The following is a 10,670-nucleotide window of genomic DNA, read 5'->3' as shown; positions in this document are numbered from 1 at the left end:
GCTAATAATGATATGTATTGTGTTGATCGATGATACAATTAAATAAATTAATGCATTTGCAGACAAATAAAGAGCTAAAGATTACATTTCCTTGAAGACTTAATTTCCCTAAGTAAGTATCACAAAGCACAATTAGCTTTCCTTTCAGATATTTTTTTTTTTAAATGAAATTGGCATGGAAAATGTAATAATCTCTGCTTCTTACAAAGGTCTCTGCAGAGAAAGGGTGATGGGGGACGGAGCTCCACCAGCTAGCTGTGTGAAGGGTTTTACAGGCTTTTCCAGGCACTCAAGAAAGCCCAGATTTCCCCTGAAAAGGGGTCCTGAAAGGTCCTTTCTTTCCTTACAGAGAGGGGAGCAAGAAAAACATTTACTCCACATTTAACCCTAAGTGAATAACAGTCTGTAAAAAGACCAGTTTTATGGGCTTACTATCAAACTCAAATGCAGCTTTGTGGGTAAAATGAAGAGCTAGAGACAGAAGAGTGTGAGCTGCAGTCACTGTCCAGCTTGCTGGCCGTGCTTTTCTGTGCTCCTTTCCTCTCTCACCTCCAGGAGGCATCACCAGGAGATACCTACTTAGCTTTGTGTTCTGTCTGCTCCTGCGAGGTGTGTTCTCCTTACAGACTCACACGTGAAATCGCTCACCAGCTGCTTGAGATCCTGCCAGCCAAAAATCCCTTAGCTGAAAATGATGCAAATACTTTTTAGTCAAGTTAAACAACATTGTGACCCAGTGATGCTCTTTTTTTTAATACAGCAGAGGGGAAAAATCAAGTTTAGGCAAAGCAAAATAACAGTGAAGAAAGAGGCAGCTTCGCTGATCAGGTCCTGCTCCTAAAACCAGGTAAATGAGAGTCTACACATCCTTCTGTCTCCAGGGGAGGAAGAATTATTTCCTGCATTCACAGAACCATCAGATGAGATAAATATTGCTCACTCTCACCTGCCAGGAGCCCAGCACACAAAGTAAGTTTGCAGGCTATGTAAACAGGATCAGAAGATGTGGCCTGAAACCCCCCTGGTGCGTTCTGAGGTCCCCTCACCCCGCAGCTCAGATGGGCATGGTTCTGCTCCTCTCTAGCCTTTCTCAGCTCCAGCAGAAGATTTTACACGAGTTTTGCTGTTGTAAAGGCACAGAACTGGACCAGCACTGCATGTCTTTGAGAAGCATCACTTTTTTCAGCAGTCAAATTTTGGCCAGAGTTGCAGGACTGCCAGCAGAGCAGGGGAGATGGAGAGTGAGGAAGCCTCCCTGTCCTAGCAGCCTTTTGCATATTCCTGGTACCTCTGGTCCCTCAGAGATCTTCCACTGTGCCATCTAGAACAGAAGCAGTGCATGGAATTACATGTATTTCATGTAAAAAGAGAACTAACTAACCAAAAAAAAAACCAACTGATGATTGTTTGAAGAATTTCCTATACACCAAAAAGATTTCCAGCAGCCAGAGGAGAAAAACGAGAAATAGAAGCTGTAAAGAATCAAGACTTTATTGGGTTTTATATATATATATGCTTTTAATTCTTAAATGAGACAGCATCTTTTAAAACAGCAGCAAGCAGAACGTACAAGTTGAGAAAAGTGGCAGCGCAGGTAACTCTGTGTGGCTAATGCCCCTTCATGTACAAGGTGTACATTGGATTTTCCTTGTGAGCACCTTTTGTGTGTTGTTGTTTTTTTTTCTTCTTGGTTTAAGTGTACAGTAAGGCAGTGGTTTTTCAATAAGGAATATATATATATTTATATTTATATATATTTTCAGTCGTCACCGTGAATTCTTCTTACATGCAAATTAAATAAAATGTACAACTTGAAAATGTTACAACAGTAGACATTCTTCCCAAAGCAAAGCTTCTAACAAAAGGCAGATACGGACACCACGAAGTTAAAAAAGAGAAGGAAGGTGTGAGGAACCCCAGGGCAGGCACTACGGACAGGACAGCCTGAGCAGGGCAGGCTGGGGCTCCAGGGAGGATTTCTCACTGCTGGCGAGGTGAGAACGAAGGGATGGTTATTAACAGATGTCTCCAGCCAACTCCCCCGAGAAGATTCACTCTAACCTGAGAAGCTCCACGTCAAAAAGGAGAGTAGCATTGGGAGGGATGACCCCAGGGTGGCCCGTGGCTCCATAGGCCATCTCAGGTGTGCAGGTCAACTTCGCTCGTTGTCCTAAGCTCATCTGGGGTTGGGGTGTTGGAGACAGGAAAAGAGAAGACAAAACCCAAAAGCTGGTGTGAGGAGGAAAAGGATGCACAGATCCCTGCGTGGCTGCTCTACAGAACTGAGGGGAGCTGGGAGCATCACACTCGTCCTTCAGCTTCATGCTGAAGCTGCCACAAACAGCTCTAACGTGGGTCTCCTGACTCCTCTGGCTTCTCCCAGACATGCACATTGCAAGAGCCAGTCTGGGAGTCACACAGAGGCTTTCTAGGGCATGATTTGGTCCCTCCTGCCTCCTGGAGCCAGCCGCAGGCATGAGCTCCTTCTGCCCAGCCCAGGGTGCACATAAACCACGGCGGGCGTGAGGGAAAGGCTCCTGGGAGCAGACAGGACCAGAGCTTTGCATTCCTGAGAGACCAGTGCTGAAACACAGTTAAGTTCAGCTTCTGAAGAGCATTCAGCCACATTTTTTCTTCTTCAGCCACCACCAGGGATGACTTCCAAACCATTTCTCAAACATTAACACTGAAGGTACCCAACTTTCTTCTGCTGGGCAGGAGCAAAGCAAACCCTGGTGCAATCCTACTGTGAAGAGGTGCTGGTTTCCCTAAGCTCAGCACAAGCTGAGGGCAGACATCTCACCCCAGGTGCTGCTTTTGTCTGCAGAGAACCCTTGTCCCTGGTGAGGGACAGAAGTGCTGATTTCCCACTCCAGACAAGCTCTAGAGGTAACAGCGCTCATCCAGATTTGGGGCATCAAGATTCAAATCCCTTGCTCTTCCAACAGAGTTTTTGGGTGGAGAACTCTTGAACTGCTATTCCTGCACTATGCACTGGTGACTCAATATTCATTGGCCGAGAAACAACCCCTGATTTGAAGCAGTCATTCAACCCTGACCTCTCTCCCAAGACTGGACACATCACTGGACTACAGATTATGCAGTATCTCCTGTTGATTTTTTTTTCCAGGTCCTATACAAGATTCCAAAGCTAAAGCTTTCATCATTTTACGTACAACAAAAACCTGAATGTGGATTTTCCCACCCTGAGGGAGTATTCATAGCCTGGGGCTGAGGATGTAGGAGCAGAGACCTCCCCTGGTCCCTGCAGGCTGGCTGCAGCTCTGACAGGGCCTGCAAGGCAGACAGCTGGTAAGCCACACACGGGTTTTAGGCATGGGGCAACCTTGAACTGTCAGGAGTTGAGCAGAGAAATGCAGATGCTGCTGGCATTTGAGAGGCATTAAACCAAGGTTTGAAAAATCTACAATGGTAGCCACGGTGAACGGCCTTTATCAAGTGTCTCCTGTCAACCACACTCGCCAAACCCCCCCACCCAAAACCCTGGGGAGAGAAGCACAAGCCCGAATTCCGACAGTGATCCACCAGGAGGAGCAGGAGGACAGCGCCTGCCACAGGGACTGCGGGGGCAGCAGCCACGGGAGGGGTCACCCAGCGCCTGCTGCCACAGCTTTAGCTGCACTGGCTGCTGGTTTCTACAGCACCTGGGGGCTTAGAAACCAGCGTTTCTAAGACCCCAGGTCTAGAACACTCTAACCACGGGTGAGGAATTCTTAGTTTGCAAAGCAAACAGAGTTCAGCTCAAACCCTTGACAGGAAGGTGGGGCATTTTTCACAGTCTAGGATTCCCCAGATGGACTTCTCCTCTGGCTGGAGAGAAGGGAACACTTGCATTTCCTTCTCCACGGGGCTGCAAACTACTTTCTCTTCCATCTCTCTCTGGAAAAACATGGTAGCATCATTCCCCAGTGGACTGTTTCTCATTTTGCATCCTTCCCTTCTCTCTAAGCAGAAGTTCTTCCTCTTATAGTTCTTCCTAGAATAATGGAGCAGTTTCTTTCTACACCGAGCTCTAGGACCCCGAAATGGGGAGTCATGAGGAATATGCACCCTGCTCTAATTCCCTCTTGCACTCCAGCAGTCTGATCACCCTCCTCACGTAGTGGGCCCTCACAGCAATGCAGACAAAAGGCAAGAGTTGGCAGCAAATTGCAGTGTGTGGCTTTTTTAGCATTTTACTGTTTTGGCACTCCAACTGTAATTAATGGAGGGCAGCTTCTCTGAGCTTAGTGAAAAGCTTAAAAGTGAATGTTAAGCTTTGTACCTGGGACCCTGAAGTCATAAAAATTTAACAGTGCAGTTTGGTACCTTATTCAGTAAGGGTCAAAATCTGTAGCTCAGTCAGGGATGTCATCAAGAACAGCAGCTTGGACTTTTATGGAGTAGCTGAATAGATGCCACTCCATAAAACACTGCCTCATGGAACCTTTTAGAGGCCACTGTTGTCTCTTTGTGGAGCTGCCCATGAGAAAGGGAGGTGGTTTAAGTGGCACACTGGCACCCAGGGAGGGCACTTCACCTCTCCCCTCCCAAACATCATATGGAAAGCCCCACAAGTAGGGAATATCACCAGGTGGACAGAGGTGAACTAGAGGAAATGCTGTGCTCACATGGACCATGCTTTCAGAAAATCATTCTATCCTGCTCTCTGATTTCCACTTGGTTTGGTCACCACTGCACAGGACACTGGTGTGCTCACACACCCTTCAGCCAGCTTCAAGTTCTGCCTGAATCATTTCTTTGTACCTGTGTGACACCTTCTTCAAATCCTTTAATGACTTCTTGTCTGCCAATCTTGAACCTGAAAGGCTTGTTTCTGTCTCTGGGGGAATCAACCTTCTTTCCATTCTGTAGCATCCCTGCCAAAACAAGACACAGGTTCAGTCTGAGCTACATCTAAATTTAAGTGCTGGGGAGGGAGAGAAGGAGTGAGAAATTAATGTCTTGGTCACATCAGCTGCTCTTTTCCATTTTCACTTTGAAACCACATCCAAAACAGATAAGGCATGAGAGTCAAACACAGTGGTACCTCAGTGTTACCTTTGCCTTCTAGGAATTTAGGCTTTAAAATGGGAATATGTTACTCTTGTAACTCCTAATGCAATAGGTTATAACTCCTATCGTACCAAACACTGCACAGACATACAGAAGGGCTGTTGCTCACACAGTGGAGCTTTCCAGCTAAGCAGATGAAAGGAGGCAAGGAACAAATGGGAAGCAGCAGAAGAGAGAAGCCCAATGCAGGCGTGCTCCTGAACACAAAAAAGCTGCCTGAAACAAGCTTACAGACAAAGGAACCAAATGTAACTTAAATTTGACTAGGTTCACCTCTCCTTCAATACTTACCATCTATTTCAAAGTATTGTTTTTACAGCATAACTAAAGGGAATTGCCCTTGCAGGGTCTTGCTGGGTAATCAGGGAGCTGTTGCTATGTGTGGCCCAAAGCTCGTCACAGTCAGCAGGAGCTTTCCACCCACTTCAAAGCGTGGAGATGTACATTCAGGGTTGGGAACTCTTGAGCCAAATTTGCTGCCAATTAAACATCTGCCAGTACGGCGCAGCTCCTTTGACTTGCTCCTGCAAATTCATACCTGGCAGGAATACTTGGTACCTTGGACTGTTTCCCTTCCCTGCTTGATTTCCAAACGTGGCCACTCCACACCGTGCAGTGAAACTGCTACACAGCACCACAGCTGCCTGTGTCCTCCTGACACAGGAAGAACAGAGAACACTCTGACCTCAAGGCATGCAAACAGCAAGGGCACTTGTATGAACACTCTTCACCCTCGGTTTTTACATTTTCCTTCAGCCACAACAGACAGCCACAGGAACACCCTGCTCATTGCTTTTGGTGGGGACAGCACTGTTTCAACCCATACATCATGAACACACCCCCAGATTCCACAGCAAAGGGATAAACAAACCTTCACAGAGCACTACCTGATTAGGTATTGTGCTCTCTTTTCAAATAGTGGATAATTAAGGTGGCTTTCGACTTTAAAATACCTGGTTCATTGCTCTTTCAAAAGGCTGTATTCTGGATATCACAAGGTTGCACTGATATTTATATATTAAAATAAATCCCTTCTTTGTAATGCTGTAGTGCCAGTGTTCTGGGCACGTGCCATGACCCTCCTGTATAAGATACTGTACAAAGAAAAGTTCTTTAATAAGTAAATATTTGAGAAAGTTTCTGGTAGAAAACAATATGCTCAAGCACAGCTTTGACAGAAAATGCTGAGAAATCACAGAATCATAGGATGTATTGGGTTGGAAGGGACCTCTAAAGGCCACCTAGTCCAACCCCCCTAATATTGCCTTTCTGTTCCAACATGAAAATACAGTCTTACTAATTTCTTTTCATTGAAACAGTTGATGCAGCTTGATGCACAAGTTTTATTTTTCCACAAAAACCCATCAGTTATTTTCTAAAAAAAAAACCAAAAAGGCATATTTTTCTTCCTTAAGAAGTCTGTGTTGTGAATCAAAGGTAAATATAAAGAGATGTGCCAGAATGAAAAACAAAGACTAAGAGGGTAGGATTCATCTTACTAAGCTTTATGCCTCTAAAATGTAGGCAGCTACTTTTGAGCTAATTCCTCTGCTTCCCTCCATACTCGTGTCAGAGAAAAATGCACTTTCAGGTGGCAGTTCATCTATGCAAGTGGAGGGATGTACATGAGGATGTAATGAATTCCAGCCTAGCAGTGCCTATTGCTTTGCAATGAATATAAGGGAAGTCCAAACAACAAGCTCAGACACAGATGCCTCCAAGTTCACCTGTAGCTGAAACAGCAGTGATGGCATTCTGGGCTTGCAGTAATGAGTACACAGAATTTGATCATTCCAGTTGGGTTCTGCAGCTAGGGATTTTACTTCATTACTAAAAGCAAATGCCATATTAAGGCAAATGAGCTGCTGGCTGAGTCCAACATTTGTCAAAGTTGGTACTTCAGAGATGCATGTGTGCCTGTATAAGGCCTGAGGAGGGAAGCTGTGGAATAACCTGCCCATAAGTTATGTTTCATAACCCTCACCATTACTGCTTGTCATATCCCCTAAGTTTTTTCACAGTGCCATACTGAAGGATTTTATGCATGCTCTGATGCAAGCCCATGCACCTTATGCAACATCTTGGCTCAGTGGTGTCCCTAAAGCCCTCTGCACCTGCACAAGGCCTTCTACTCACCAACAAACACGGCATCATTCATGATGCAGAAAACCAGCCTGCAGGCAGGAGAAGCAGCTCAGGGGGGATTCTCAGGCACATGATCTAATCCTTTCTGAAGTATTTGATCTTAAATTTAAATGGCAGTCCTTCCTCACAGCAATTTTACTTTTAAACACATCATAAAACCTGATGATTCTATGGAATGGAAGGATACTATTATAGAATCCCAATATTTAATAGTTTTACTATTAATACTGTCATTACAGTCTGCATGTTCAAAGCAGTATGCAAACATTAATTATTTGCCACAGCTGCCCAAGGAGGTAGGATATCTGTTATAAAACAGCTCCAGTCTGGACGTTCCCATTCAGAAGCAAAGTTGGACAACACTTTTAATATTCTTTCACTCCATTTTGTAACTAAATCCTATTAAAACACTCAGCTTAAAGGTCTGATGGTTGACTAAATACCACACATCAAACCAGCCGCAGAACCAGAATTAACTCTTCAGAGATCCTGACAAGTGACTGGAAATGTTTCCCATTTAAAAGAATGTTTCTATCTGCCCATGAGCTTGCTAGTCTAACAGAGAGAGTATAAAAACTGACTCCTGTTTCACCATGGAAAGCTGACAGAAGTGACAGGCCCTGTAGAAAAACACAGGTTCCTTCTCCTGTGTTTACAGCAACATCCTACGTTCAGGACCAGCTGAAAATTCATCAGGTAATGAATTCAGAAACACAACTTGCATTGTCACCACCCCACCTTATTGCTTTTGGAGGACAAAATGGCATTTAAAGAGTCTGATCTGCCCATGTTCACCAGAGCTCTGGCAGGAGGGTCAATTTTTATATGACTGCTCTTTAAATGAACGTCTAGTTTAGAAATGAGTCACAGTCCCCACATGCCCTGGAGAAGTTCTGATCCACATTTAGATCTGAACTTTAGATCTTTTTTATCTCTCTATTTCTGAAAGGTAGAGTCCACTCCTCAGGCTCCTGGGAGTTAAAACAGAATAATGTTTTATCTTCTCTCTTGCTAATGCAGCAATTGATTTTCTTTTTGTGAAAAAAAAATTGATTTGGTTAATATTCTTCAACAAGGATGGATGCCCATCTTCGGCCAGCTAGCACCTTTATTTATCTAGCCTTCAACAAGGAGAAAAAAAAACCACAATCTGGAAGGGAACAAGAAGATGGTTTTGCAAAGTCAGAGAAATCAATAAGAGTTTTGACTGAGCAAGGACATCTAGATGCCTATATGCTTACTTGTTATTATAACCTCACATTTGATTCTGAAAGGTAACAATCACTGCATTAAAATAAGTAATTGTACAAATTCAGTTACTGGAATATTGTGTGGATTTGAAAACATTCTGATCTAGAACTTGTCTTAATTAAATGACTAGGTTTTAAAAATTAGGTGGTGGTAGAAAAGAAGATGTTTCAGGTCTCCTGTCGTGCTGAATCACTGAAGTTCAGCTCACTGAAGCTGAAGATCAAAGAACAGACAACATTTTGTTAAGGAACACGACTAGGGATCCATCTACACTGCCAAACCCATGATGCCATTTGGGCTAAAACAGCAGTGAAAACAAAGCTTCAGTCTAGGTTCAACACAAGCTATTATTTCTTATTAATACACAGGCGTGTCTGCACTACCCTTTTAACACAAATTCACTGAGGTCAGCCAACCTCTGCTAAGATCACATCATTTAAGTCTTGCTCCCTAAGGGGAGAGGGCTAACGACACTGTCTGTACTTGCCTAACAATTTTTTTGAATCTTTTAGCCAATTTCAGCCCAGTCTGACAGAAGAGTTGGGCTCATACAGACTCTATGCATGTAATGGAAAGAAAACTGGGTAGCAAGAGATCATGTAAGTGCTTCCCTCTACCAGAGGAAAAGCTCAATCTTTATTTGTTATCACAGAAGCTATGTTACTAAGGAGAGATCAGGAATGGAAAGACAGGAGTGCTGCAGCTGGACTGCACCCTAATTTCCTTTTTACCTGAGGGTTCCTTCATCTGGGAACAATTCAGTTGGGAATTCAAGCAACCACATAACACAAATCCACAAAGCCAGACCAGCTCTTTAGACATCCCACTCAGACCTATGGTCCAAACAACACCATGCCCCAAACCACACCCAAAGCCTTGTCTATGCAAAAGATGGGTGGAAAGAGAGAACACCGAAGGCCCTCCACAGATAGCCTGTCAGACCTACATGCCTGAATGGGGGAAATTTATGTGTAAAATTCCACTGCTAACACTAGCCACCTCAAAGACAGGAACCATGTCTCAACCTGTCACCTAGGCTACTGCTATAGTTAATGGAGAAAGAGAGGTACCTCCAAGAATGGTTCACCCCACCTAGATACAGACGTGAGGACTGCAATAACCTCCTGGAATTGTTTATCATTCTCAGTCAACTAGCTCAAGAAAGTTAAGAAAGTTAACAACATCAGTTTTAAATGCTAGGCTGGCAGCTTTTTATAAAGCCCCCTTGTCAGTGGGCCCCTTTTTTATAATACCCCCTTGTGAGGAGGTATTAACTCATCCATTCATACCTAAATGAAGCAGACCAAATTGCATCCCAGGCTTCACTGGCTCCAGTGTTTACTGAATTATTTGTCTTTGCTGTGTTGATGTGTTTTGGGAATTAAAAGACGGAGACTCTAAGCCAAGACAAATCCCTTCATTTCACTAGTTGCTCTCCTTTTATCCTTTACAATGAGATGCACTTACCACACAGGCATTAAGAAGATAAACTGAACAGGTGACTTTCAAAAACCAGCAACATTCACCTGCAAAGTATTCCATTACTTTATTTTTTCAGACTGTAGTTACCTACAGAACATAAAGGCAGCCTGAAGACAGACACTTTCTGAACATAAGTTCACAGCAGAAAGAGGAGCAGATATTCAGAAGGTGTTTCTAGGACACTATCCTGTTTCATTTTATGTAGACCAGAGGTTCTTCAGGACAGGGAGTCTATCTTGATGCCCTTCAATACAATCACCTTTCCAATTATGCCTTGTAATAAATCTGTGCTGTTGTAAACTTCTCATTCAGTTTGGTCCCTAGGACTCTCAGAGGCAGCATTTGCTGCAGTTGGTGTTGCTGTGGATTAAGAATTTTCAATCTCAAGTGTTTCTTTTTTTTTCCCCTTAAAATATGTTGTTTCTATGTCAAGATATGTCAATATTCTGTCAGGAGAATGTCACAAAGGCTGGGAATTCTGACTTCCCCAGTAACTATTACTAACATACACTTTTACTCTGGAAAATAGATGATTGGGAAGTCTCTAGAAACTGTACAAAAGCTTTTGTGTAACATGGACACCTTCAGGGTGTACAGAGGAAGACACACTTCAGTAAAGCAGACGAGCTCAGCCAAGTCATATAGGAGTAGTGGAAGAAATACCTCCATGAAGTCACTAATCACATCCCAGGTTGGCTTACCCCAGCAGAACTCCA

General features: G+C 43.8%; 1 protein-coding gene across 1 annotated transcript; it reads right to left on the bottom strand.

Moving 5' to 3' along the window:
- Positions 1-1,686: 1,686 nt before the first annotated feature.
- FKBP1B (FK506 binding protein 1B, 12.6 kDa) lies at positions 1,687-4,878 on the bottom strand. Its single transcript, XM_008938612.1, has 2 exons — positions 4,768-4,878; positions 1,687-2,180 (listed from the first exon to the last, which is right to left on the bottom strand). Exons 1-2 carry the CDS (start codon positions 4,876-4,878, stop codon positions 2,052-2,054), a joined length of 240 nt encoding a protein of 79 aa, XP_008936860.1. The 3' UTR covers positions 1,687-2,051.
- Between the last annotated feature and the right edge of the window lie 5,792 nt (positions 4,879-10,670).

This window comes from Merops nubicus, unplaced genomic scaffold (genome assembly GCF_000691845.1).
Source record: "Merops nubicus isolate BGI_N331 unplaced genomic scaffold, ASM69184v1 scaffold1094, whole genome shotgun sequence".
Lineage (NCBI taxonomy): Eukaryota > Metazoa > Chordata > Aves > Coraciiformes > Meropidae > Merops > Merops nubicus.
The sequence above is the reverse complement of the archived record's forward strand: the minus strand, read 5'-3'. Positions and strand labels throughout refer to the sequence as shown.

Coding starts and splice junctions, on each gene's coding strand:
- FKBP1B (XM_008938612.1), bottom strand. CDS start 4,878: ATGCTACAGAATGGAAAGAAGGTTGATTCCCCCAGAGACAGAAACAAG. Junction 2,181..4,767: donor TTGAAGAAGGTGTCACACAG/GTACAAAGAAAT, acceptor CCCCAACCCCAG/ATGAGCTTAGGACAACGAGC.